Genomic DNA, 25,888 nt, shown 5'->3' with positions numbered 1-25,888 from the left:
AGGATGAAAATAAATGCTGCTCTCGCAATACGCTCATACATTGACAAGACAGGCTGCATGATTTTATTTGGGCATAAGCGTCATCAAAATCTTTGTAGGAAAGTGACAAAGCTGGCATATATTGTTGACTAAGTACTCATGGTTTCCTTTGGCCTCAGTCAGCATTAAAAAGGGTTGTAAAAGCTCCTGTACACTTTTGGAGACCAGGAATCTGTTGGAGTACCTTACGGGGTCACTACATCACTTAAGAGTACATTTAATGGCTTTAATACATGTCCTGTAATGTGTGCTGTAAAATACAACACTTTACCCCATTATTTACAAATAATTCCTAGGTGAGAACAGTTTACAACCCCCCGCCTTCTAAGTTGGTTCACACTCACTGGGACCATATCCGAGAAAACATACAGCACGCCACTTAAATTCAGAAGTCACCTCTGCTTTTATGACTTTTGCTAATTTACTTTCAAGGAATATCTTAATTATGGATGTACATAGCAGGAGACATGTTCATTTGCAAGGCAGCACAGGTGGCAAGACTCTGAAGCATGAAGGATCACATTACTGGACATAAAATTACAAGTCTTTAGTGTGACATTTCTGAGTGCAATGCCATGATGTTAATTTACATTACAAAAAAATACACATTACCTGTTGGAAGATGTACATCAGATATTGCACCGTTGTTTGTATATGTTATGGGGTCAGTCCATTTACACACAGCTAATGTAGACTTCAAAATTGATATACCTCTTATATTTCTCAGGACCTTTCCTTTGGGCATCATTGCAAGTTTGGTGGTGGTGGTAAAACATCCAGCATTTGAGAATACCAGATTTTATAGAATACAGGATGTTTTACCACTCTGCCAAATTCCCTCGAATTCCTGAAAGAAGCCTGCTTTTGCCTAGAGGAAATTAACAACACAACAAATGCATAAAACCTGCCATTTCTCCTTCCATTCCTACAGGGCTCCAAAATGAGAAATGACTGAAGAGACCTCAAGACACAGAATAATGCATACATTTCCTGTTGCTGCATGCCCTTAGAGTCCCGCAGTTTGTGCTAATGTAGTCTAGGCTGAACCTTTAGTAAATTTACATGACCAGTGCTAAACCAGACTGAGAATACTCCTGTAAACTGAGACACATCATCGTTTGCTTTTACCAGTACCTAGGTGCAGATACCCCACACAATACCCACTGTTGTTGGAATGTTTTACAGAATTTAAACAGCAACAACATCTGATCTACTGAGATTAAAAACTTGTGTCTGGAATAATGTGAATTACAGTTTCAGTCTCCTTCCTGCATGGATTAGTTTCACATACCTTGCAGCAATCACCGGTAGCCAAGGAGTTAACTCATCTGAATGATTCCCAATTAGCCAGTCAACATCGGGAAACAAGAAATCATCATTTGGTGTAATTGCACATTCCTAAAGAAAAGAGAATGTTGATAATAAATACAATTATTACTGAATGGCATCTTGCAGAAATCAGGACAGTATAAGGAGTCTAGCATGTTGGCCACTTTGTGTTAGGGTCAAGAAACTGGGTAAAGGCAGCTAACAAAAGTAAGAAGATGATTATGGAAGGTCTAGGTCATGGGAACTGGGGTAAGAATTGAACATAACAAGAAATGCTCCTGGTGGAAATGGCTCAGTACTGGTTCAAGACAAGCTGTTTACAAAACCAAATAAATGTATAATTTTCTGAGCCTCTCTTAAGTTCATTAATTACGCCATACCAAATTAACAATCAAAAAAGGGGGATTGTTAAAAATGTGTATGATATGTCCATGTTAATAAATACTGCCTCATAAATAAAAAGCACAGTGAAGAAACTCACTATGAATCAGACACTAAAGAGGCATTGAGGTTGACATCAGAGGCCCAAAGGTTCATTAACATTTCCTAAAGATTGATTGTCTAGTCCATGCCCTAAAAAGACGAAGTGGGGGACTGGTGCAAAAAAGCGACATACGCCTAATGTGTTACAAAACATGCCATGTGAACCAGGTCCTACCTGTGTGAATCATTACATCTATTAAGATATAGAATTACATCTACATTAGAGTCTCAGACTACGCGTATTGTGCAACCAACCCAGGCATATTATTTTTGCATGCCATTTTCTCTGCACTCTATTCCCACCCAAACAGGGTACTTCGGAGGCCTCATTGTGCAGAAAGAGAAGAATACCAAGGGAATTAATGGACTTACTAATAATATATCTGTCAGTTGGGATTTTCTTGAGGAAATCCTCAGAATAAACACCCTGGTGATTCAGTACGGGATTCATGCAACACGGTCATGATCCATCCTCATTGGGCTTTGCTAATGAGGCCAATCGGTGCTCGAGGTTTTCCTGGTTGGCTGTCAAGCTCTAAGTAAGCAGAACGGGTGCTGCTTGAGTGTTTGGATTTATGGTTCCAGACATGCTATATCTCCTGATTTGCTCTGACCTTGGCATAAAGTCAAGAGACTAGCTGGACTCAGTGGGAAAAATGGGTTCCAATTACTTGTTGGAACTGCTGGAGCTGCCTAGATCAGATAGAACTGCTAACCACCCAAAGGACCCCAAGAGGTAAAAGGAGCATTGCCAAGGTGAAAGCAGGCTTCCCACAAGTGCAGCAGAGTCAAGGTGTGTGCTGGACCACCGAGTTTAGCAAAGAAAAGCTGCCCTCACTTTGGGACTTTGATGATCCCAAAGGAAGAGTAAGGCTTGCTGAACTTGTACAGTCCCTTCAAAAATAAATTGACCTGAGATGCCATGCAGAACATGAAAATCCCTAAGACACGCTTGATACAACCAAAAGCCCCCCCCCTTTCCCCCACCTTCCCTATTTGCAATTGTACTCGCCACTCCTGTCTCCTCATTCACAATCAGACTTGACATATTGAAGTCTCCACAATGTATGATAGTAGAGTCAGACAATATCTCAGTACAAATATCTATGGAATCTATTAGACTGTCCGTTAAAGCCTTCTCGCTAATTCTTTCTGGATTCCAATAACAAATACAATTATAAAGGAGGGCCTCTCCCTTCTTTAATTCGTGCATCCCTCAATAACCAGCACCTGAATGAAAGTTTGGGTAGTACCACTGCTACCACTTCCATTCCCAGGCCAGATGTCAATGCAGTCAGTAAACCAGAAGGAGGCCTCCCCTTCTCTCCTTTGTTATCTGGATTTAGGTAGACAGAGTAGCCGTCAAGGCCAGGAGTCGAACACAACAAATTCTCCTGGAAGCACACAATATAATATGCCTCAAATTGGAAATCCCCTTGTGTGTTCCATGAACCGCAACTGTCTTTGTCTTCACTAAGTTAATCTTTCCTTTTGTTTAGGACCAGGGCATTCGCTAGCCACCACCATGATTCTTCCAGAGCTTCCTGGTTCCCTCCAGTTGATTCTCCCACCACTGTTCTAATCTCACCCTCATCCCCACCAATAGTGATTTTGAACTATGGTCTTGAGTTCAATGGAGGCACACTCTTTGCGAGTGAACGCTGACAAGATGGACTTATTAAGCTTCTTACAACGCCTTGCTCGTTAGTCTTCTTCGACACGAAAAACGACTTGTGAAATGTTTCTCGCCCCTCTCCCAACTCCTCCGAGGCCCTAATCGTGTCTTGTGGTACATCGATTGCCGTGTGCCCAAGATATTGTTTTCCCTGAGCTGTTGAACCTGGATATAAGCAACACGATCCAGGATCTTCACGAGGTAGGGTAGCCTAGTAATGGGGCGGTAGTTTGTCGGTATGGAAGGATCGAGGGAGTGTTTGAGGAGTAGTAGGACACATGCTCCCTTCAAGGATGTTGACACCGAGTTGGTGGAGAAGGAGGCGTTGATGATGGCTGTGAAGAAAGACTGAGTGACCCGGCACAGTCTTTGATGATTGGAGCTGGGCAAGTGTCAACTTTGCAGGGTGGCGGTTTGAGGCTCTTGATGATCTTGGTGACGTCCATGTAAGAGACAGGCTGGAAGTTGAACGGGGTGCAGGTATGGGTCAGTAGTGGGCAGGGTGCTGTGGGCGATGGTGGTTTGGTGAGCATAGCAAGTTGCTTGGAGAGGATTTTTCCTTTGAGGGAGTTGACCTTTCGAGTGAGGGCGTCTTGGAATTTTTCGCACCAGGAACTGTCTACTGTAAGGTTTGGCTGGGGGAAGCAGGGGGTCTCAAGCTACCGGAGAATTGTGAAAAGTTCCCAGGAGTTGGATGAGGCGTTACCGATTCTAGAGTTGCAGCTGTCAGCTTTGGCAGCGTGGAATTCCCTTCTATAGTTTTTGGCGAGGGAGGAGAAGAGGGCTTTGGAGGCAGGAGAGGTTTTTTTTCCAAGCTAACTCGGAGGTGCGCTTATTGGCACAGGCTTCAAGGAGTTCAGGAGCACACCAAGCAGCTTTTATGGTGAGAGTTTGGCTTTCCTAAGTTTGAGTGTAGACTGCTTGTGCAATAGTTTGCTTGTAGAGGTCGACCAGTGCTGTTGGGTCTGTTACTGAGGATGGGTGGGGGGGTGGGAGTGCAAGCGTAGAAAGCAACGAAGCAAGGTTGGTTGAGATTTGTGTGTATTAGGCCATACATTCAGGTTTGGCAGGGTGAGCTGATTTGCAGCGTTCTGAATGGGGCATTTTGTCCCATGGTGTGATGGTCCACCCATGGGCAGAGGGGGGTGATGGGGTGGGAAGAACAAGTTACTCTCTTACCTGGTAATGTTCTTTCGATGGGATGGTCCGACAACGTATTCCATATCTATGACAGGTAATCACCACAGCAGTGCTGCTTGGGAACATTTTCGCCGTCTGCGTCCTGCGTCGATGACGTTGATACGCTGTCCTCGAGGGCCTCCGTCGAGCCGACGTCACCGGATGTTATAAGTAGGACACATGAGGCCCGTAGCCTCAGTTGTAGTTTTTTCCCAGAACGTGTGGCACCAATCTTCTGCCAGTATGACCACAGAAAGCCTTGCGGAAACGTAAGCTGCAATCGCATAAGAAATTCTGTAGCAGGGCAGGTAGGGAGGGAGCGATATGGAATAAGTCGTCGGACAATCCCATCGATAGAACGTTACCAGGTAAGAGTAACTTGTTCTTCGAGGGGATTGGGTCCTCCGACATATCTATGACAGACTCCCAAAGCAGTACCAACGTATGGAGGAGGGAAAAACAATTTAGAATATAAAAATTTAGAATGCCCAATCAAATTGCAGAGTAAAGGACCGCCTTGCCAAAGGCCAGATCCTGCCCATGGATAGAATCTAGGGAGTAGTGTCTTACAAAAGTGTGGACCGAAGCCCAAGTGGCTGCTTCACAGATGTTACGAATAAGAACACCCCTCTGCTGGGCAGTCGAGGCAGCCATACCCCTAGTAGTATGGGCCCGTAAGCCTACCGGAGAGTCCTTACCCGCCAAGGGGTAACATTCAGAAATTGCCAAGATAATCCATCTAGACAAAGTCTGCTTAGTAACAGCTTGTCCCAAACGCTGATTGTCCACTCTGACCCGGGATATGCGTGAAATATAGAAACTTAAAGCTCTCCTAGGATACAACCTATGGAGTCTCTCCTCATCCTTACCAGGATGCGGAGGAGGATAGGATGCCGGAAGAATGACCTTCTGGCTTAAATCAAATTCCGATACAACTTTCGGAAGAAACAAAGGATGGACTCTAAGGACAACCCTTTCCTTATGAAACACCGTGAAGGGTAGCTTAACAGAAAGTGCCTGCAACTCACTCACTCTGCGAGCGGAAGTAACCACAACTAAAAATACAGTTTTAAGGGTTAACCGTCTCAAAGGACAGGAATGTAAAGGCTCAAATGGAGCACCTGGAAAGGTGACGGTGGAAACACATTAGAGAGCCCTTTCAGAAACTGAGAAATTACAGGAATTCTGAAATAAGAACACTCCTCAGACGAGCACTTAAATATGGACAGCGTCCCCAGGTAACCTTTAATGGTACCCACTTGCAGGCACTTGTGGGCTAAAGAAAGCAAAAAAGACAGAACCACAGGAATGTCACATGTAAAAGGATCCACATTCTTAACCCTGCCCCAGTCGCAGAACTTTCTCCAACAGCAACGGTACATGGACTTTGTTCCATGAGGCCGAGCAATCTCAAGAACTCGAACGCTGGGAGACTCTGGGCAGGCTGAAACTTGTGCACGATTTGCTGAATGTGATGAGCCCTCACCTGGGGAGGAAAACACTGCCCCAGGGACGTGTCAAGCACTGCTCCGATGTACTGGAGCCTCTGAGTTGGTGTCAAATGGGACTTCTTTAAGTTGAGGGAGAAGCCTAGCTTGTGGAGGGATTGGCAGGTGACTGACAGATGATCCAGGACTTGCTTGGGAAAGCGCGCCCTGATCAACCAATCGTCCAGGTAGGGGTAGACGTGAATCCCCCCTTTCCTGAGATGCGCTGCCACCACTACCATGAGCTTGGTGAAGACCCTCGGGGCGGAGGTCAATCCGAACGGCAGGACCCGAAAATGAAAGTGTGAGTCGCCAACCGCGAACCTCAGGTACTTGTTGTGCTTTGGATGGATCGGCACATGAAAATAAGCGTCCTTGAGGTCGAGAGACACCAACCAGTCCTGAAGTTGAAGGGCCTGGAGGACTTGAGAGAGAGTAACCATCTTGAACTTGTCCTTCCTGGGGAGTTTGTTCAAACCGCGCAAGTCCATGATGGGTCTCAATCCCCAGTCTTTCTTGGAAATCAAAAAATAAGGGGAATACCATCCCTTGTTCCTCTCCGCTACAGGCACCAGTTCTATGGCGCCTTTCTCCAGCAGGGATTGAATTTCCTGCGCAAGGAGCGGATCCAGACTGTTCAAAGAGACATTCCCCAGTGGATTGTCGTGAGGCCTCTGCCGGAAAGGAAGACAGTACCTGTGGGCTATAATCTCCAGAACCAACACATCTGAAGTAATGGCACGCCACTCTACAAGATGCTGCGCCAGCCTTCCCCCAACCGGTGAATCATGGGACATGGCCTCATGACTGAGCTGAATCGGCTGCGGCGTTGCCTGAGGGCAAAGAGGCAACTGCCCGAGTGGCCTTGGCACCTAGAGTACCTTGTTTTCCACCTACGGTGGCCCCTTTGACTGGCAGCGCCTCTCGCTTTACCAAAGGATGAGTAATAACGAAAGGAACCGCCCCTCCATTGCAGTCCCCTAGGACGAAAAGGCAGAGGTTGTCGAACTGCAGCGCCCAAAGATTTTGCTGCAGCTTTGGAGGTCTGCAACCTCTCAAGGCTCTCGTCGACCTTGCTGCCAAAAAGATGTTCCCCGTCAAAGGGCATGTTGAGGAGCCGGGCCTGCACATCAGGAGCAAACCCCGACTTCCGCAACTACGCAAACCTGCGTACTACAGTGCTCGCCGCCATGGACCGGCTGCCGCAATCTGCCATGTCCAAACCCGACTGAACGGCCTCACACATGGCATCCTTGCCATCCTGGACCATAGCAAGGAATCCATCCCGTTCGTCCCCTTCGGGAATATGTTCAGCCGCTAAGGAAACACAGTTCCACAGTGTGTGCGTTAAACGAGACAAGGCACATACGGAGTTGGCCGCCTGAAGCACCATACCCCCTGAAGAAAACACTTTCTTCGCCCAACCATCAAAACGTTTGTCGTCCCTATCAGGAGGGATGGTACGATACGACGCCTGCTTTGCTGGCGTCGTATCGTACCATCCCTCCTGATAGGAAGGGATGGTACGCCTGCACCACCAAACTCTCTGGAGTGGGGTGCTTGGTCAAGTAGCAGGGGTCGCTTCTGGCTGGGGGGTATTTTCGCAGCAAAGACTTGCCCACTGCGGGAGACTCTCCGGAGCAGTCCAAGCTGCCACCACCCTCCTCTGTAGAGCCATATGGAACAGCAGTACCGAGTCAGTTGGTGGACCTTGGTCGAGGATATCCGTAAGGTCATCCTGAAGAAAATCCCCTGGGGGAGCAGACCACCCCAAGTACTCGGTAACCCTAGACATAAGGCGCCGGTACGAAGAGTCGGCGTGAGTGCCAGGCTCAGGCCTACAAAACTCCACCTTCGGAGAGATGTCCAGACCACTGGCGTCATGCAGGGACTGACACAGGTCCTCAATTTGGCTATGGCCCGAGATCATCTCATCTGGCACCGTATCAGGAACCATGCCATCATCAGAGCCCTCATCTACCTGTACTCAAGATGGCGGTAAGAGGGCACAGAATGGGGAACAAAGCCATGCTTAACCTTGGCCAGAGCCTTTCTTGGGGGTTCCACTGTGCCCCGGGGAACCCCCGTCGAAACAGCCTCGAAAGGCGTTGAATTCGTTGAGTGAATCGGCGTCGACGCCGAACGCTGCTCCGACAGCATTGACGGCGTCGACACAGGCCCCGAGGGCAGAGCCCCGAGCGTGTCCCTCGACAGCCTGGGTGCCGATGGCTTCGACGACTTCTTTGGAGGCGGAGCCTCGAAAGAGTCCATCGATGACCTCGGCGCCACAGGCGTCAACGTCTTCCTCAAAGACACCACTGGTACACACGGTCTCAAGCGCGTCGAGGACCGGGACCTGGAACGTGCATGACGAGAACGATTCCCCTTGTCCGAGCGGGACCTTTCCCGCAAATCGTGCCGACCACCCGAGCCCGAAGGCGTACAAGCAGTGTCTCTCGACCAATCACGACCGACCCCACTCGGAGGCGCAGACGGACCAGTGCCCTGCGATTTCAGAATCGCTAGCATTTTCTTACCGAAGGAAGCCCATTCCTCTGGCGTCACATGCTTGGTGGGATAAGTGACCTGCCGACAGGCGGAGTCCTCGGATGAGGACGGGGAAGGCGACCGATGATGGCGCTTCCGGGAGTGCCTCGAAGAGGCACAGGAGTGGCGGGACCTACTCCAGGACCAAGACCCACTGAACTTCCGACGACGATGCGGAGAGATGCCCCTCGAATCGTCCGTCGAAAGCCCTGCAGACCTCGAATTCCGTGGCTTGGACACCTTACCTACCGACAGTTTCTTCTTGCGCTCCCGCAAGGCTTTGGACGTAAGCGACTGGCAGTCGACACAATCATCCGTGTCATGGGCCTCCCCGAGGCACCAGAGGCAGGCATTGTGCGAGCCCGTCACCGACAACTTGGACCCACAGTCCCCGCACTTCTTAAAGCCCGGACGCGGGGTGGAAGACGAGGTAGACATCACGAAGGATATACTTCACAAACGAACAGGTTCGAAGAACCGATAAAGAACAGAAACCCCAAAGAGATGAGGCGCGCTGAGATCTCCGAAGCGAACACATTCAAGGAAAAAACGGAACTGAGGCTACGGGCGTCGTGCGTCCTACTTATAACATCCAGTGACGTCGGGCTTCAGAGGAGGTCCTCGAGGGCGGTGTATCGACGTTATCGACGCAGGATGCAGACGCCGAAGATTTTCCAAAGCAACACAGCTGTGGTGATTACTGTCATAGATATGGAATATATCGGAGGTCCCAATCCCCTTGAAACTTGGGTTTATCCATCCACATATTTTGCCTTATTTTTCTTTTTGCACTTTTTCTGTTCTTTGCCACCCAACTGCACCGACCTTTTTACGAGCACTGTGCTCTGCGGAAAACCCCCTCACCTCCCGCCTCAAGTTTTTTATTTTTTCTCTTTTTGTTTTTGGATTTTGGCTCTGTATTAGCTACTTGGGTTTATCCACATATTTAGCCTTATTTTTCCTTTTGCACTTTTTCAGTCATTTGCCACCAAACTGCCCTAATGTAATCTCCTCTGTCCTTTTCACATCCTGAGATTTAATCTGTTCAACAATTTGTACATCCCGTTCCTCAGAGTCATCGACTACTTGCGCTAGCCTCCTAAATTCCTCCAAAACCGATTCAGATAACGGCGTGTCATCAACATTTTCACTCATTCCAATAAAAATCAGAGTGCTTAATACCACTTCTTCCTGTCTTTCAATTTGTTGGTTGAATACACCTTGAGCCTGCTTCTCGTTAAAGAAGCCTTCTATCCGCCCAAGGGAGTATACAGTTATTTTTTGTATTTCTATCAACTTGAAGACTTGGTTCCTGAGATCCCCTTCAGTTCCTTAATTGAGTCTGCTCAATCTATGTTTATTGCCGACCTTATACCCACTACAGTTGATTCAAAGTCTCCCGTATAAAGTCAATTGCAGTAAATTTCCTGAATGTATCTGGACGTCCGTTTTCACTATTTCAAAGACATTTACCAAAGATGTCATACAAAGTTTAACGCTGATAAAGTCACATCATAAGGAAAATTAGATTTCCCACCTGATTCCACGTGGGTGTACTCTACATTCTGCGACGAGTGAGCCTGCATCAACGGAGAAAGGATAAGATTCCCAATAACGGCTGGTTTTCCAAAGGAAGGGGTATTAGGGTACTCAGTTTGGTCAGTGGAAATGTTACTAAAAGGGTTCACGTTTTCTCTATTAATTAATTCTCTTTGAGCCGATGGAACGAGCTGCCCATAAATCTCCAACAGATCCACATCACCTGTGCTCCATCGTTTACTAGACTTAAAACACTAATTTTGTTTTGTTGATGTTTTTCGCTGTCACAGTAAATTCAAAGCCCCTCCCCCAGAGTGCTTGCACCAGTTCAAATATAGTCGGTGAAACAAAGACTTCAAAATCTTTGTTTGGTTACAGCAGCTCCGGACTCATAAAATGACTTCTCTTTTCTTAACAGCTTGCACCTGATTTAGTGTCTCCGGTCTTTCGGGTGTATGAGAAAAAAATTTGGAGGTAGTCGCCTCCTGCCAGATTCCGTTGTGCCACTCAGGAGCAAGCAAATCGTCAATTAAAGGACCGCTACGCAGGTAACATACTCTGCTGTTTCCCAGCATTACAATGGCTCAGAACTTGGCCAGGAACGTGTAATAAACGGCTCCCCTGCCATTCAAACACAACGTCCAAAGCGTTTTGACAGCACAGAAACCGGAACTCAATCAATATTGACTGCCAGTGTTTAAATCGCCCCGTAACTAACAGCTTGGGGAAATGTCAACTCACAGCAAAACTTGGGAGTTGAAGACAGGCAATTTAAGTACAGTAAGATCTTCTATTGTTGCGTCCCTATGACTCCAAAGAGAAGGCAGCAAAGAGGTGCTAACATTGAACAAAGATCAGCACCTCCTGCGTAGCAGCCAAACAGCAGGACATTTTGCAAAAACACTTGCCCAAAGGGCACGTGGTCCAAGGCTTTTGTAGTGAAGGCAGCGGGTCCAGGTTCCTCAGTGGAAAGTAACTTTAGTAGGACCTGCATTAGCAGACAGCCAAACAGCAAAGGTACTTGCCCAATTGCAAGATTTGGCCTAGATTTCTTCATGATCGTTTGGGTTAACTTTCCATCTGATGCAAGTTGTTCTTGGAGGCTTGTTGGTATATTTAAGTTCCTCAGGAATTTCGCAAGTAATTAGATTTTTGCTGTTTTTTTCGTCAATTGTTGGGGTTGTTTGGGACTTTGTTTCTTTCGCTTTTTCTTTTTTCTTTAGAATATGGGGTATTCTCTGGAATAGTCACTGGAATGGGCTGTATTATTGCCCAAAGCGATCTCCAACTCCTGCTCACCGTCCCCAATGGATATTTCACAGAAAGGCATTTCTTGGAACAACTAAGTTTGGACCACAAGGTCTAACATTGCATCTATATGTACCACTGATGCTATTTCATGGACGCCCCCCTCTACTGGAAAGTCAAGCAGAGCTTCATCATGTTCCCTAATGTTGGCTTTCATTAAAGGCTCTTTATGCATATTAGATACACTTAACCTGGCCAAGTTATCTGCTTCAGAGCGAAGCCTAAGCTCTTTCCATTCATTGCATTCATTGATGATTGGTTTGAGCATTTGGTGAAACATATGTATATTTTGTTTTCCGCATTCTTGTCCAGATACCTTGTACCACTGAAACAAATATTTCAATGGCGATGACTTTTGACTGCAGTATGGCTTGATTTTTTAAGCTGTCATTTAGTGATTCATAAAGTTATATGAAGGGAGCTAAAGTGATAAAACTATCACGCTTCCTCTGGCAAGCTGTCCTGACCGAATGTCTCTGTCGGGGCCTCCTTCTTGTATCTTCTAATATACAGTCTTCCGATGTATCGGATGACGTTGAGGTGACTTGGATTTTCTTCTTTTGCTCAGTTTTTAGACATTCCTTTTATATGTGATCTATAAGTGCTAGGACTCAGTTGTATACCATCGGTCAAACTTTGTACTCTCTCTTCCATTTCATCCAGCACTTCATCACGCAAATCACAAAGCCCTTGGGTTTTAATAAGGGCTGCCATGCCATCTTTGCATGGGCTGTGCCCCCTCCACTATGAACAAGGTCTCTGCCACTAAAACGATGGGCTGTTAAAGCCCAAGGCACTGTCTGATCTTTTATCAGCCTCCATGATCTCAGCTATCCTGGCATTTTTGCTTTTCAAGGAGACAGCTCACTGAAAATCTCCACTTACAACCTGAGATGAATGAAGTCCTTCCATTGTTGAAATGTTCCTGGGGGGGTAATCCCCCTCTCAGTGGAGATGAGCAGATGATTATCTTTGGGGGTTTTCTAGGTGGGGTGTAGCAGTGATGTTATGTATTTCTTACATTTGTTATACACCCAGACCCGGAGGTATCACGGCATAGCTACAGACAGTGGGTAAATACAAGCTTACAATATAACAGATGGGAATACAAAAGCAGAGGTGGTATTCCATACAGCGTATATACAAGTGATAATTAAGGATTAAAATAGTCTATGAACTTAGCTATGTTTAATATTGATTAAATAGCCATGTTTTCAGTACTTTTTTTAATTGTGGGTAGGAGGTTTCATTTTTGATGTTGGTAGGTAGGTAATTCCAATGTTTGAGAGTGAGGACTTTGAAGCTACTGCCCACAGCTTTCTCTCTTTTATAACGGGGTACTTCTAGATTATAGTTGTTATTGGAACTGAGTGGTCTAGTTTGGGATTTCCTCATGACTGTGTTGATGAGGTATTTGGGAGCTTTGTTGGCAATGCATTTATGCGTAATGCTTAGGGTTTTGATTATTATCCTCGTTTGGATGGGGAGCCAGTGGTTGTATCTCCTGATGTTTGAGATGTGTTCAGATGTTTTTATGCCTAGAGCAGCTCGGAGGACTTTATTCTGCATAAGTTGAAGTTTAGCTATATTGGTTTTAGAAGTACCAAGGAGGAGGATGTTACAATAGTCAATTTTGGAGAGTATGAGTGCTCTTGCTAATATAAAGCAGTTTTCCGGTGAGAGGAATTTGCGACTAAGAGAGATAAGTTTGGATGTGTAGGAGGTGGAGGAAGCGAGGGTGTTAACCTGTTTTGACATATTTAGAGTGGCGTCTAGGTAAACACTGAGCATCTTAACTTGTACTGGGATAGTAGTACCATCAATGATGAACGATTTATAGGCAGGCTGAAGAGCATCCATTTTGGAGGATGAGCCTAGAATGGGGAACTCTGTTTTGTCATCATTGAGACAAAGGCTGTTGTTAGACATCCAGTTTTGGATGAGTGAGTAGATGTGATTGATGAGCAGAGAGTCGTGCTCGTGGTTTCCTGTTAGTTTCCAATTTCAGAACAAGAACTGGCCAAAGTCATCTCTAAGCTAAAAAGCACTAGCTGTCAAGGGGGATCCCTGCTTGTCTATTATTATAAAAGAATGCCCTCCTGTCCTTATTCCAGATTTGACAAAATTCGTGAACGCTTCTTTTGCGCTTAATAAAGTCCCAGATAACATCAGAAATGCATGGATTACACCTTTACTTAAAAAGCCTAACCTCTGCCCCCTCACTGCTTCTAATTATAGACCAACTACAAACACACCCTTCTTATTGAAGATCCTAGATAGGGTGGCCTATAATCAAATCTCCATCTTTTCGGAGGAGAATCATATTTACCATGAATATCTGTCTGGGTTCGCAATGAATACGGCACAGAGACTGCTTTTCTGGCTCTTAAATCCCATCTACTGCATAGAATAGATGGGGGTCATATATCACTCTTAATGATTCTTGATTTGTCAGCAGCTTTTGACCTGGTGGATCATACCATCCTGTCCACCAGGTTAAAGTTGAATGCCAACTTTTCTCAAGATGTGGTAGACTGGATTCTGTCACAGGTTTCCCCCCTTCTCACCTGTTTGTGTGCTTTGTTCGATGGAGTCTTCCTGCGTATGGTACGGGTGTTCTATAAGCCCGCGCGAATGTCCTCGGCTTCCAGCGTGCGTTCTGCGATCCGAGTCCTGGATCGTTCAGAATGTCCGGGGATTCCTGGAAACGGCAAAGCTTACACTCGGCAGAGTGTATGCGGAGACCGAGATGAAAAGGAGGGCAAGGGAAAGGAGGTAGGCGGAGGATTCAATGGAGCCAGGAACCAGGAACAAGAAGTTAACGAGAGCGAACTTCGGCAGCACACGTCAACCACAGTAAACAGTAGCGTTGAGACGCGCAGGGCCGTGGAGGCGTGGCCGCTTTATAGAACGTGAGGCGTGCGACACGGAAACTGGTGCGCAGCATTCCGCGGTCGGTGGCCATGTTGGATGTACTGCTGAGTGTAAGCCTCTATGGGTCAGGGACCAGGAAGTCCAGAAGGGACGAGTCTGATGGTTCATGACAGGTTAATTCTTTCATTCTTTCCTTCAGGGGAAGTTAGAATAGCCAGCGATGGTGCTGAAGCCAAACCTACCACGCTTATGTACGGCGTTCCACAGGGAGCCTGTGTGTCGCCTTGCTTTTAATAACATCTTTAATATCCACTTCTCCCAGATGCTGGAAAATGAGGGGATCATATTTGCAAATTATGCAGACGAGACACAGTGCTTTATCCCTATATCAGGGTCCAATGCGGAGGACGAAAGGCGCATTAATGAAATTTACAAAAAAAATCCATTATTGGATGGTGGCAAATAGTTTAATAGCTCAAAAACCGAGCTTTTATTAATTGTATCGGAGAAAAAACTCGAGAAGCTAGGACCCAGTTATAAGACATTCTCTATAGATAACTGTAAAATAGATGTCATGAGCAAAGTTAAAACAATTGCCATTTATCTAGACAAGAATCTGAACATGAAGGCTCAGGTGAACAGCCTTGTCTATTCGGCATTCTATTTCATCAAGCTGTTCCAATGCCTCAGACTTTTTGTGTCTGAAAAAAATTCTGAAACTTTGGCAAGGGCCATCATTGGATCAAAGATCGATTATTGTTGTAGTCTTTTGGTAGGCCTGCTGTTATCGGATCTCCATCGATTCCAGGTCCTACAGAATGGAGCGGTTAGAGTTGTGAAATGTTTGGCAAGAAGAGACCATGTGTCGGATGCATGCAGAAGTTTGCACTGGCTGCCTGTTCAGGCTAGGATCTCCTTCAGGCTACTCCTTACTACACTGTACACGGAACCATGCCTTCTTATCTTAAAGAAATGATCAATCCAAAGAAAAACACCAAAACTCTCAGATCGGACAAAGCTAATATCCTCATTGTTCCCTGCTTTAAAACTAAGAAATCCAGGGATGTTGCCTTTATGCTGGCAGCTCCCCAGAAATGGAATTCTCTTTAGTCTACACTGAGGATTACAGCATCCACCGAGGTTTTTAAGAAAGGGCTGAAAACTGCTCTCTTCTCATAGATCCTTATCCGTTATGTATTATCATTCCGTTTCTCTCTCGCTGGCCGGGCCACCGGTCTTTTCTGTTTTCTGTTAGTTCTGTTTGAGACCCGTTCTTTAGCGCCCTTAACCCTTAGGGTACCTGGTGCGTTATATAAATCTCAAACATAAACATAATGGGATGAGGATCTGGGTGTCATCTGCAAAGTTGGTGTAGATGACACCCATTGCATCCAGTGCTGCAAAGAGTAGCTTAGTATATGCATTATAGAGGGTGGGGGATAGGCAGGAGCCTTGCGGGACGCCTTTAGGGACTGGTATGGGGTCAGCGGATTCTTTGCCGATGGAAACTCTTGATGTCCTGTCCGCTAGAAAGGATTCGATCCAGTCAGTGGCATCCTTGGATAGGTTGAAGTTGTTGGCTAGTGAGCCGCAGAGTTTGTCATGGTCAAGGTCAACCAAATCTAATGCTGCCGATAGGTCCAATAGCATTATTAGGCAGAGTTTGCCTCCTTCTCTGGTGGCATCCATTTGGATTTTAAATCGAGAAGAGATGTCTCTGTGCTATGATTCGGCCGGAATCCTGACTGTCGGTCCCCCAGTAGTTGATGCTGTTCTAGGTGATTTTGTATTTGGGAGTAGGCTATTTTGTCTATTATTTTTAGAAGAAACGGGATATTTGTGATCGGTCGGTATTTGGTGGGGATTGATGGGTCTAGGGTTGGTTTTTTAGTAGCGGGGTCACCCATGCTTTTTTGATGCTGGTGGGGACTGTGTTAGTTGAGAATGAGGCATTGATACATTCAGTGATAATGGGTGTGAGCGCATAGTTTAACTAGGTGGGATGGGAATTGATCTTCTTTACAGATGGAAGCTTTGAGTTTGGCTATGGTGTCTGAAACATATTTATGTGAGACCGGCGTGAAGTGAAATAGCTCACCTGGAGTCGAATGGGGTAGGTTGGCTATGATGGTAGGTGGAGTTTTTTCCGCTAGCAGTGTTTTTTTGCTAACAATTTTCTTTTGTAGTAGAAGGATTTTAGCTGTTAGTGCATCTTGTATAGTAGTGCACCAGGCTTTACTAGTGTTCGTGGGTGCTATATCTTGGCATGGATTTTCTAGTTCTCTAAGGATAGAGAATAGTTCTTTGCTGTCTGAGGAGGCATTAGTGATTCGAACATTAAAGGCATTTGTTTTATAAGTAGTTATAGCTGCTATCTTGTGCCTCAGCCGTTATAAGAACCTTTAATGGGACAGATAAGTCCAGTTTGCTTGCAGATTCAAGTAATACTACATCCGCAATCTCTCCTAATGCTAGTTGGCCACCTTCTTTCCCAGTCTTCATTTCGACTTGTGGGCAACTTGAGTTATACGTGGGCCTTTTGTAGAAAAATCTGTTCGAAAAAATGTTCGATGATTTCTTGGGCCGGGTATTTTAACTTGGGGTCCTCTACTTTGTCGCACCTCAAGGAAGTATAAGTACTCCCAGAAGCTGGGTGTTTATGATTGTAACTTGACGGTGTTCCCTCGTGTGCAAGGTCAACCCCTTCCTGGCTTCACTGGAGGCCTGAGGGATGTCTCGCTCAGGCACAGTGTTATCTACACGAGGATCAGTACAGCCTACTTTCTCTACTTCCACCGCAGGAGTCACAAGGTCGCAGTCAGCTCAGATATCAAGAGAATAGTGGGCTGTAGTGTTAGCTGTGCTACTGGTAGACATCGCTATTTCAAAGAAGTTTTGGTGGGCAGTCTCCTGCAATGTCTCCCTATGGAAAACGCAGCTATTTGACTTGTTTGAAAAGGTCAGTTCCTTGTTAGGCGTGCACCTCCTGATTCTCTCGTCTTCTATTGCCGATGACTGCAGGGCCCTGCACTCGGGGGCAGGCTCTGAGGCTACAATGCAGCGCCCACTGCCTGAGCCACCCAGGGTATATTTCCTCTGTGGGATGCTCTCAGTTAGTAATCCGAGATTGCCACGGGTGCGTGGCATAGAGGTTGAGGCCATGTTGGCTCCACAGGCATCCTTTCCCCTTTTCAACCGGATTACCCACAGACAGCAAGCGGACAGCAAACAGACAGCTAAACCTCAGCCTGTATCAGCTTTTATCAGCTACTAAGACATTTTTTTGTGTTTATTGTCCTGCCCCCTTCCACCTGCTCCCACTGCCACTCGCAAAGTACTCACACTGGCTTCCTCCTTCAGGGGCTAGAGGAAAGGATCTAGGTACGAGGTATATCTAGCAGCACTGTGCTCCGTGGCTCGCGCTCTCAGTTGCAATCAAAGCCGCTTTCCGACGTATATCTGTATTGAATTTGGACGGAACAGTTCCACAAAGTGAAGCTGAAAGATGGCAGTGTGATTCGACCTGTCATTTTAACATCTACAAATCTTTGCAGTCCACACTACGGCAACAATCAGAATTAGCAGCATCTAAATCAACTTAGATTGCAAACGAACACCGAATATATGGCATTGAGAGTATTCCATGTCAGTAATGCTTTAACATCACATCAATGTGAATATTTTGGCTATACCTGAACCCATTCACAAGAGAGGTCCAACGACTTTCACCATTGCACTGAAAAGCATGGTGATGATGGAAGACCATTTGTTGTTTTCTTATCTCTCCCCCTCAAGGAGTCCCTGACTCATGCTTCTTCCTGATTTGAAATGAAAAGCAGCAGCAGTTGTCCCTTTAACCGAGGAGAAAAATCAAGCATCACACGATTAGCCACAGCGTGAAACAAATAGCTGAGCGACAGCAACGAACACGCAGGTCTGTCCTGCCAACACAGTGGCCCTGCTTGCGCACCACTGGGGTGTTGCAAAAGGTTCAATCGAAATAATGAAATGCAAGCCATTACACCACTAACAATCAGGCCCACATTTAAAATAGCAGCAGTTGAGTATTGGTAGGAATCTTTAACTGGAAAAGAAGTCAATGGGGTGTGCAGTACATTTTATCTTACACATAGAAAGGGCCTGAAAAGGTTTAGCCACGCAACCAGGACCTTTCACATTCGGTGATTCACTTGTTTATAGCAGCCATCTGAACAAGTTCCTGGAAATGATTCTGAGCGCAGCAAGGTAGCTTTGCACTCAAGCCACCGCAATAGGTTTTAAACTTCAAATACACAATACAGTCTCTTCACAGGTGGTCAATTAAATGTAGAGATTTAAAAAAAGAAATCACATTTATGAAGAACAGTAATGTTGTACAATTCCATGAGCTAAAATCATAGCCTAGGAAACCGAAGGGAAAAAAGTCTAAATTAAAAGCACCTTCCACATCATCTTCATAACCACGACTGATCCCTCATTATCCACTCCATTGCTCTGTCACCCCATGTCTTGCTTCACCATCTCTGTCCAAACGGTGTTGTATGAACCAAATCTTTTGCAACCGGTTATCATATTTCTCGATAGAGAGCTTCAGCTCTCTCGTAGGAGTTGACATAACTGCATGGGGGAAAAGGCTTTAGGGGGAATCAAGTTGAGAGGCAGTTTTTGATTCGAGATTTTTGTTTCACGAAAGGAACTGAAGCGTGATGGTGTCTGATGTTTCGCCATCTAATGTTTTTCATTGGTTGCTAATTGGATAACCTGCTCTCATTGACCATGTGATGAGCAACTGAAATGGGAGTGCAGCTACACCTATGGAATTGCTGCCTCCGCCACTGATAACCGCTGCCCTTATTTCCCATCAGAACCTTTGCACCCTGCCTATAACCAAAAACTCTGCAGCTTGTGCAGTCTGTTACTTATCTTAAAAAGTCCTCGATATCCCAGGTCACCAGCCCCTGCACGCCATTCCTTCTGAACTGAGGATGAATCCACCAAGGCCAGACTCTGCTGTGCCAGGAACCTCTGGCTGCCAATGCCTTCCCCATTTGAGTTCCTGCACATGAGGTTTACAAGGAGAGTGTATACTGCAAGCATATAGAGCCATACGGCATTGGACTTGCGAGGATACAGTGGCCATTCTACAGTTGGCAATGACCTCCAGTTGAAGACTGGACATTAAACTCAAAGGTTTAACGCAGCATCAAATGCTTGGGGGCTTGATTAGGACTGCCTTGCTACCACCTGTCATAGCAACCGTTTACATTTCCCCGAGCAAAAAAATAACTGCCTCAAAAGAGAAACAAATTCAATCCAATCACTCGTTATTAATATAATGAAGCAACCTTACGCATTTCTCAGGACCACTCTCCCATAGTCAGGACTGTAAACTGACAGGTGTTTACTTGTCATTCACATCTACACAGCTGTGCGCTCATCTGTATAAGAGATTGTGCACCAAGGTAGGTGCTGGCTGATGGAATCGGTGTTCATACTGCAATTGGCATGCTCAAGTGCCTTTTGGAGTTGATGGAATTGTGTGCCATTAAAATGGAAAATGTCAAGACTGGGGGCTGAGAAGCAGGGCAACACGCATTATATAAAAATAAACTATCAGTTGCATTGTTTTCACAATGGCCTATGCACAATACACTTTCTGCATCAGAAGAAAGAGTTCGGAAGAAAACATTATTCCATTCACTTGTGAAATGCATGAGTCTTCCTTTTCTATTGCAATTCTTATAGGTTCAGATAGTCGTGTGTGTTGACGGACAGATATTAAGATATTCGAAACTAGTCGGCATCCTACTGCAGATTCCACCTGCAGATTCAATGTCTTTAAAGCCCAAACTGGGACACAGCGAGCACCTAAAGCAGACTTGAAATCTCCTTTTGCTGAAGGCACATCGTTAATGTCACAGTATACCATGCTTCGCATCCATGCCAGAGACAATTACCCCACCTGGCTCTATGACTGCTGGTGGCCGAGAAGACATGTGGCAGCCAGTCTTGTACCCTTTGCTTACTGCCTGAAGCATAGCAGTAGGCCTACTTGCTCAGAACTGGAACAAAAGCAACATTGGTGCATCAAGTGTGATGTTTTCAGAAAGTGGGAGGGAACGAAAGTTTGAGATAGGAGGAAAAAACAATAGGGTGCCAAAATAGAAATGAAAACAACAATTGCAGCATTGGTATAGTTTACCTCCAAGTGAGTCTGTGCTCCATACATAGCCCAGATGTTCCTACTTCTGACATCCAGTCCTTTTCCAGGGTGCTAAATATACACAAAGCACATGATTAGAATAGAGATAGTTCACCTCAGCATGCATGATTGTGTGGTATTTTCCATGGTTGATGCTTTAACTGGGCATTTTATTAACCTTTCTTTTCAAATCTCACAGGAGTTGAATAAACAGATGACATTTTAAAACGTATAGAAAATATTCCATAACTGTTCCAAACAAATATTTAATTCTGAATTGCTCAAAAAGCAAGTTATCTCATAACATGTATTGATAATCATTAACCTATTTCATATCTTCTCTACTACTAAAAGGTCTGGATAAGATACTTCCTTAGGACCGTTTACAATACCCCTACTGCACCCTGCAGTATAATGGCCATAGCTTTCATTATGTTTATATCAAAATCGATGTTGTTTTGCAAGTGTCATTTTTTTCAGTATAAATAACTTGCTATCTTTTCAAAATCCTCAACCTCATCACCGGCCTGCTGTGAGGGGACAGCAATGCGAGGCTGACAACTTTTGGATGATTTTTTCAAAAATATGCCATTTTATTAAATTATAAAAGTTATCAAACGCCTCAGGATTTCCCTGCCCGTCAAAACTAAAGAGATACACTAGGGTGTCTGGCTCTCACACTTAAACATCAAATACACAAAGAAAATACATGGCAATTCAAATAACATCAACCATGATTATCATAGTTTCTTGATAACCTTTAAGTAACCTTGGTGAGCTCCCTTTCCAAAGATTTAAGGTAAATTCAGTTCCAATGTTCAACAAAAAGAAACAAGGAAATCCATGTAGGTAGTACATCTCAAATCAGTTCTTGATTTTTCAATGTGAAGGTAATGTTTTGTTAACCAAAGTTCCAACAACAACAAAGCCTTTCTTCTTGGTGAAATAAGGACTTTTCACTTACTCAAAATAGCACCAATGTTATTCCCTGCCACAATGCTTTGTCAACAGTTTCAGTTCTCCAAGAAAACTTGCCACAGTTCAAAAGAAATACAACTTCTGTAAATGTTACTGAAACACTGTTCTTTCTTGGTTAACACTTAGTATGTCTCTCTTGATAAGATTAGGAATCACAGTATGCATCTTTGTCAGGATTACTTTGTTGCGTCTTGCTTCCCGTCCTGTATGGGTGCCTGCATGAATGTTATGAGAGTGTTGCATGCTGTTGCTTGTACCTGTAAAGGAAAGGAAGGAAGGTGTGTTTCATCGTGCTCCCTTCCCTGTATGAAGTCTGCATAGTGTGAGGATGTCAGTGCGGAATGCTGTGTGAGTGAGAAGAATGTTTTTGTTTGTCTGAGAGTTCTCACCTAGGTAGTTGATGGAAATGTAGCCTGGGTGTTGGGAGCCGAGGGCTCTTCCCATAAGACCTTTGCTCCTATTAATGCTATCCAATCGATATGACCTCTGATTTAACATGGAACTTAATACATACTCAAAGATCACCTGGTGTCTCAAGAATCCTACGTTACAAAAGACTTCACAGCACTTCTACTTCCACAACTCTAACTTCTACAAAAATGTACAATGAGGGCATACTCCTTTGCCTCATAGTATTCCACTTAATGTGTGCTACTGAAGTCTTGCATCTACTGATAACCAAATACACCATCACATCTCCAGCACTTTGTGGCACCACTACAGCTTCAGTACTTTGTAACTACAAACATATTTTGGTTCCGACAAGATTCACTCTCAGGTACTTGAACACCTTCAAATAGGCAAGGCATTCATAAACTGAATATCCCTTTACAAAAGGGGCAGCCTCTTTGCTTCGCGTGTCTGTCTGCAACACACAAAAACCTACAATTGCCTTTGTAACACACTTCTCTTCTTCCATCTACAGTCTTTGGCAAAGTAGGCTGTATCAACTTCAAAGAATATTTATAAGTAGCAGGTTTCCCTTCCCCAACCTTGCCTTTATCCGTTTGCCAACTGTTAGACAGGATAATTACCCAGAAGCGTTGTTGCCACTCTTTTGGCTTTAGGTTATGCTTACACACTTGTATCTTTGGCAATATTAAAGTTCTATTAGGATTATAGCATTGTTTAAATTGCTCTCTGGCTTTGGGAAAGGCTGATTTCAGTTTCAATAGGGTAATAATACTCTAGGCTTGGGCAATGCTTGTTCTCTACAACTTCCAATACAATGTTTAAACACTTGACATCCCTTTAAAAGCAATCGTTGTCTGTGTAAATAATAATTTAAAGTTTACTCTTCCTTTGAGAAACATAATTAGGCACACGCAAACACTTCTTCATAGGTTTTACACGGTTTAAAGATTGAGCCATTGCTTTTCTGTAGCGTTTGCTCCTCACGAGAGCGAAATAGAAGAACAAGTTACTTCTTACCTGGTAACGTTCTTTCGATGGGATGGTCCGACGACGTATTCCATATCTATGACATGTAATCACCACAGCTGTGCTGCTTCGGAAACTTTTTTCGGCATCTGCGTCCTGCACGACGCCCGTAGCCTCAGTTGTAGTTTTTTTCCCCAGAACGTGTGACATTAGTCAATTGCCAGTCAGACACAAAGCCTTGCAGAACGTAAGCTGCAATCGCAAAAGAAATTCTGCAGCGGGGAAGGCAGGGAGGGAGCGATATGGAATACGTCGTCGGACCATCCCATCGAAAGAACGTTACCAGGTAAGAAGTAACTTGTTCTTCGAGGGGATTGGGTCCTCCGACGTATTCCATATCTATGACAGACTCCCAAAGCAGTACCAGAGCAAGGAGGAGGGAAAGAATTAAGAAACAAAATTTAGAATTGCCAATCAAATAGCAGAGCAAAGGACCGCCTTGCCAAAGGCCAGATCCTGTCCTCGGATGGAATCGAGGGAATAGTGACCTACAAATGTATGTACAGAAGCCCAGGTGGCTGCATCACAGATGTTGCGAATAGGAACACCCCTCTGCAGGGCAGTAGATGCAGCCATACCCCTGGTAGAATGGGCCCGCAAGCCAGCCGGCGGGTCCTTACCCGGCAAGCGGTAAAACTCCGAGATGGCCAAAATAATCCAGCAAGACAAAGTCTTTTTCGTCACAGCCTGTCCCAAACGCTTTCCAGCGTAACCAATAAAGAGTTGATCGTCCACTATGACCCGGGACATGCGTGAAACATAAAAGCTTAAAGCTCTCCTAGGATCAAGCCTATGGAGCCTCTCCTCTTCCTTACCAGGATGCGGAGGAGTATAGAATGCCGGAAGAACAACCTTCTGGGCCAAATGAAATTCCGAAACCACCTTCGGAAGAAAAGAAGGACGAACTCTAAGGACAACCTTGTGAAATACAGTGAAGGGTGGCTTAACTGAAAAGTGCCTGTAACTCACTCACTCTGCGAGCGGAAGTAACCGCAACCAATAACACAGTTTTCAGAGTTAACAGCCTCAAAGGACAAGAATGCAAAGGCTCAAACGGAGCACCCATAAGAAACTTAAGAACAAGGTTTAAATCCCAACCGGGCACCAGGAAAGGTGACGGAGGGAACACATTAGTTAGTCCTTTCAGAAACTGTGAAATTAAAGGGATTTTAAAGTAGGAACACTCTTCAGACGAGCGCTTAAAGATGGACAGCGCCGCCAGGTATCCTTTAATGGTACCCACTTGCAAGCCCCTGTGGGCCAAAGAAAGTAAAAAGGACAGAACCATGGGGATGTCACATGCAAAAGGATCCACATTCTGAACTCTGCACCAGTCGCAGAACTTACGCCAAAAGCAACGGTACAGAGACTTTGTTGCTGGCCGTCGGGCCGAGAGCAACACCTCCATCACGTCTTCAGGGAGGTCCCAATCCTTATACCTCAACCTTTCAGAAGCCAAGCGTGAAGGTTGAGGGATCTGACCTCTGGATGCAGAACCTGACCCCCCTCCCGTGAGAGCAGATCGTCTCGGTAGGGAAGACGACGTGGAGGGCAGATGGACAAGTCGAGAATGTCCGGGTACCACGTCCTCCGAGCCCACGCCGGAGCAATGTGGATAATCCGGGAACCGAACTTCCGTAACCTCTGCAGCACTTGCGGGATGACGGGGCCTGGAGGAAACACGTACAGCAGCGGGAATGACCACTCCACCACGAACGTGTCTCCTAAGGCTCCTTTGGAGGAAATTCCCGCGAGCAGAACCTCTCGCACTTCCGGTTGACACTGAAGGCGAAGAGATCCACTTGAGGGGTCCCCCAAAGGGCGAAGATCTCCAGGAGAATCTCCTGAGCCAACTCCCACTCGTGAGAGATCGTGCTCTGCCTGCTCAGAGCGTCCGCCGTCACGTTTTTGTCTCCAGCCAGATGAACTGCCGAGATCGAAACTTCCTGCTGGATGGCCCAGAATTCGAGCTGCATCACCTCCCTGCACAGAGGAAGTGACCCTGCCCCCCCTTTTTGTTGAGGTAGTGCATGGCCACTGTGTTGTCCGTCAGGATCAGCACATTCTTTCCTCGCACAGTCGGCAGAAAAGCCTTCAGGGCTAGCCTGACGGCCCTCAGCTCCAAAAGATTGATATGGAGTCTGGACTCCGACGGAGACGAACGACCGCTGACTGTCAGCTCGTTGGCATGAGATCCCCATCCCGTGAGGGATGCATCCGTCACGATCGTCACCTCCAGCCAGGGAAGCCAAAATGGAGCCCCCTTCATCAAGTTGCCTTCGACGGCCCACCACAGAAGGTCCCGGGCGACCGAGGGCGGCACCTGAACCGGGTCCGACATCCTGCCGGAGGACTGCGACCACTGCAAAGATCTCATCCGCAGGCGAGCCTCTGGCACCAGAAGAATGCAGGATGCCATGAGGCCGAGCAACCTCAAGAACTCGAACGCTGGGAGTGTCTGGGCATGCTGAAACTTGTGCACCATCTGCTGAATGTGAAGAGCCCTCACCTGGGGAGGAAAACACTGCCCCAGGGAAGTGTCGAGCACTGCTCCGTTGTACTGGAGCCGCTGTGTTGGCGTCAAATGGGACTTCTTTAAATTGAGGGAGAAGCCCAGACTGTGAAGGGAGTGGCAGGTGATGGACAGGTGATCCAGGACTTGCTCGGGAGAGCTCCCCCTGATCAACCAATCGTCCAGGTAGGGGTAGACGTGAATCCCCCCTTGCCTGAGATGCGCTGCCACCACCACCATGAGCTTGGTGAAAACCCTCGGGGCGGAGGTCAATCCGAACGGCAGGACCAGAAGCT

The 25,888-nt window shown here is 45.9% G+C and overlaps 1 protein-coding gene across 1 annotated transcript in view; it reads right to left on the bottom strand.

Annotated features, from left to right (window-relative positions):
• TRMT44 (tRNA methyltransferase 44 homolog) overlaps window positions 1-25,888 on the bottom strand; it is a 317,825-nt gene that overhangs the window by 121,676 nt on the left and 170,261 nt on the right. The window contains exons 6-7 of the mRNA XM_069632028.1: window positions 20,663-20,734; window positions 1,331-1,437 (exon numbers count right to left, since the gene is read on the bottom strand). Of these exons, the coding sequence (XP_069488129.1) occupies window positions 1,331-1,437; window positions 20,663-20,734 (179 nt within the window). The remainder of the gene's footprint in view (window positions 1-1,330; window positions 1,438-20,662; window positions 20,735-25,888) is intronic.

The sequence above is a fragment of the Ambystoma mexicanum genome, chromosome 6q (assembly GCF_040938575.1).
Source record: "Ambystoma mexicanum isolate Mex_15411 chromosome 6q, UKY_AmexF1_1, whole genome shotgun sequence".
Taxonomy (NCBI): Eukaryota; Metazoa; Chordata; class Amphibia; order Caudata; family Ambystomatidae; genus Ambystoma; species Ambystoma mexicanum.
This window is presented reverse-complemented; position numbering and strand designations above follow the sequence as displayed.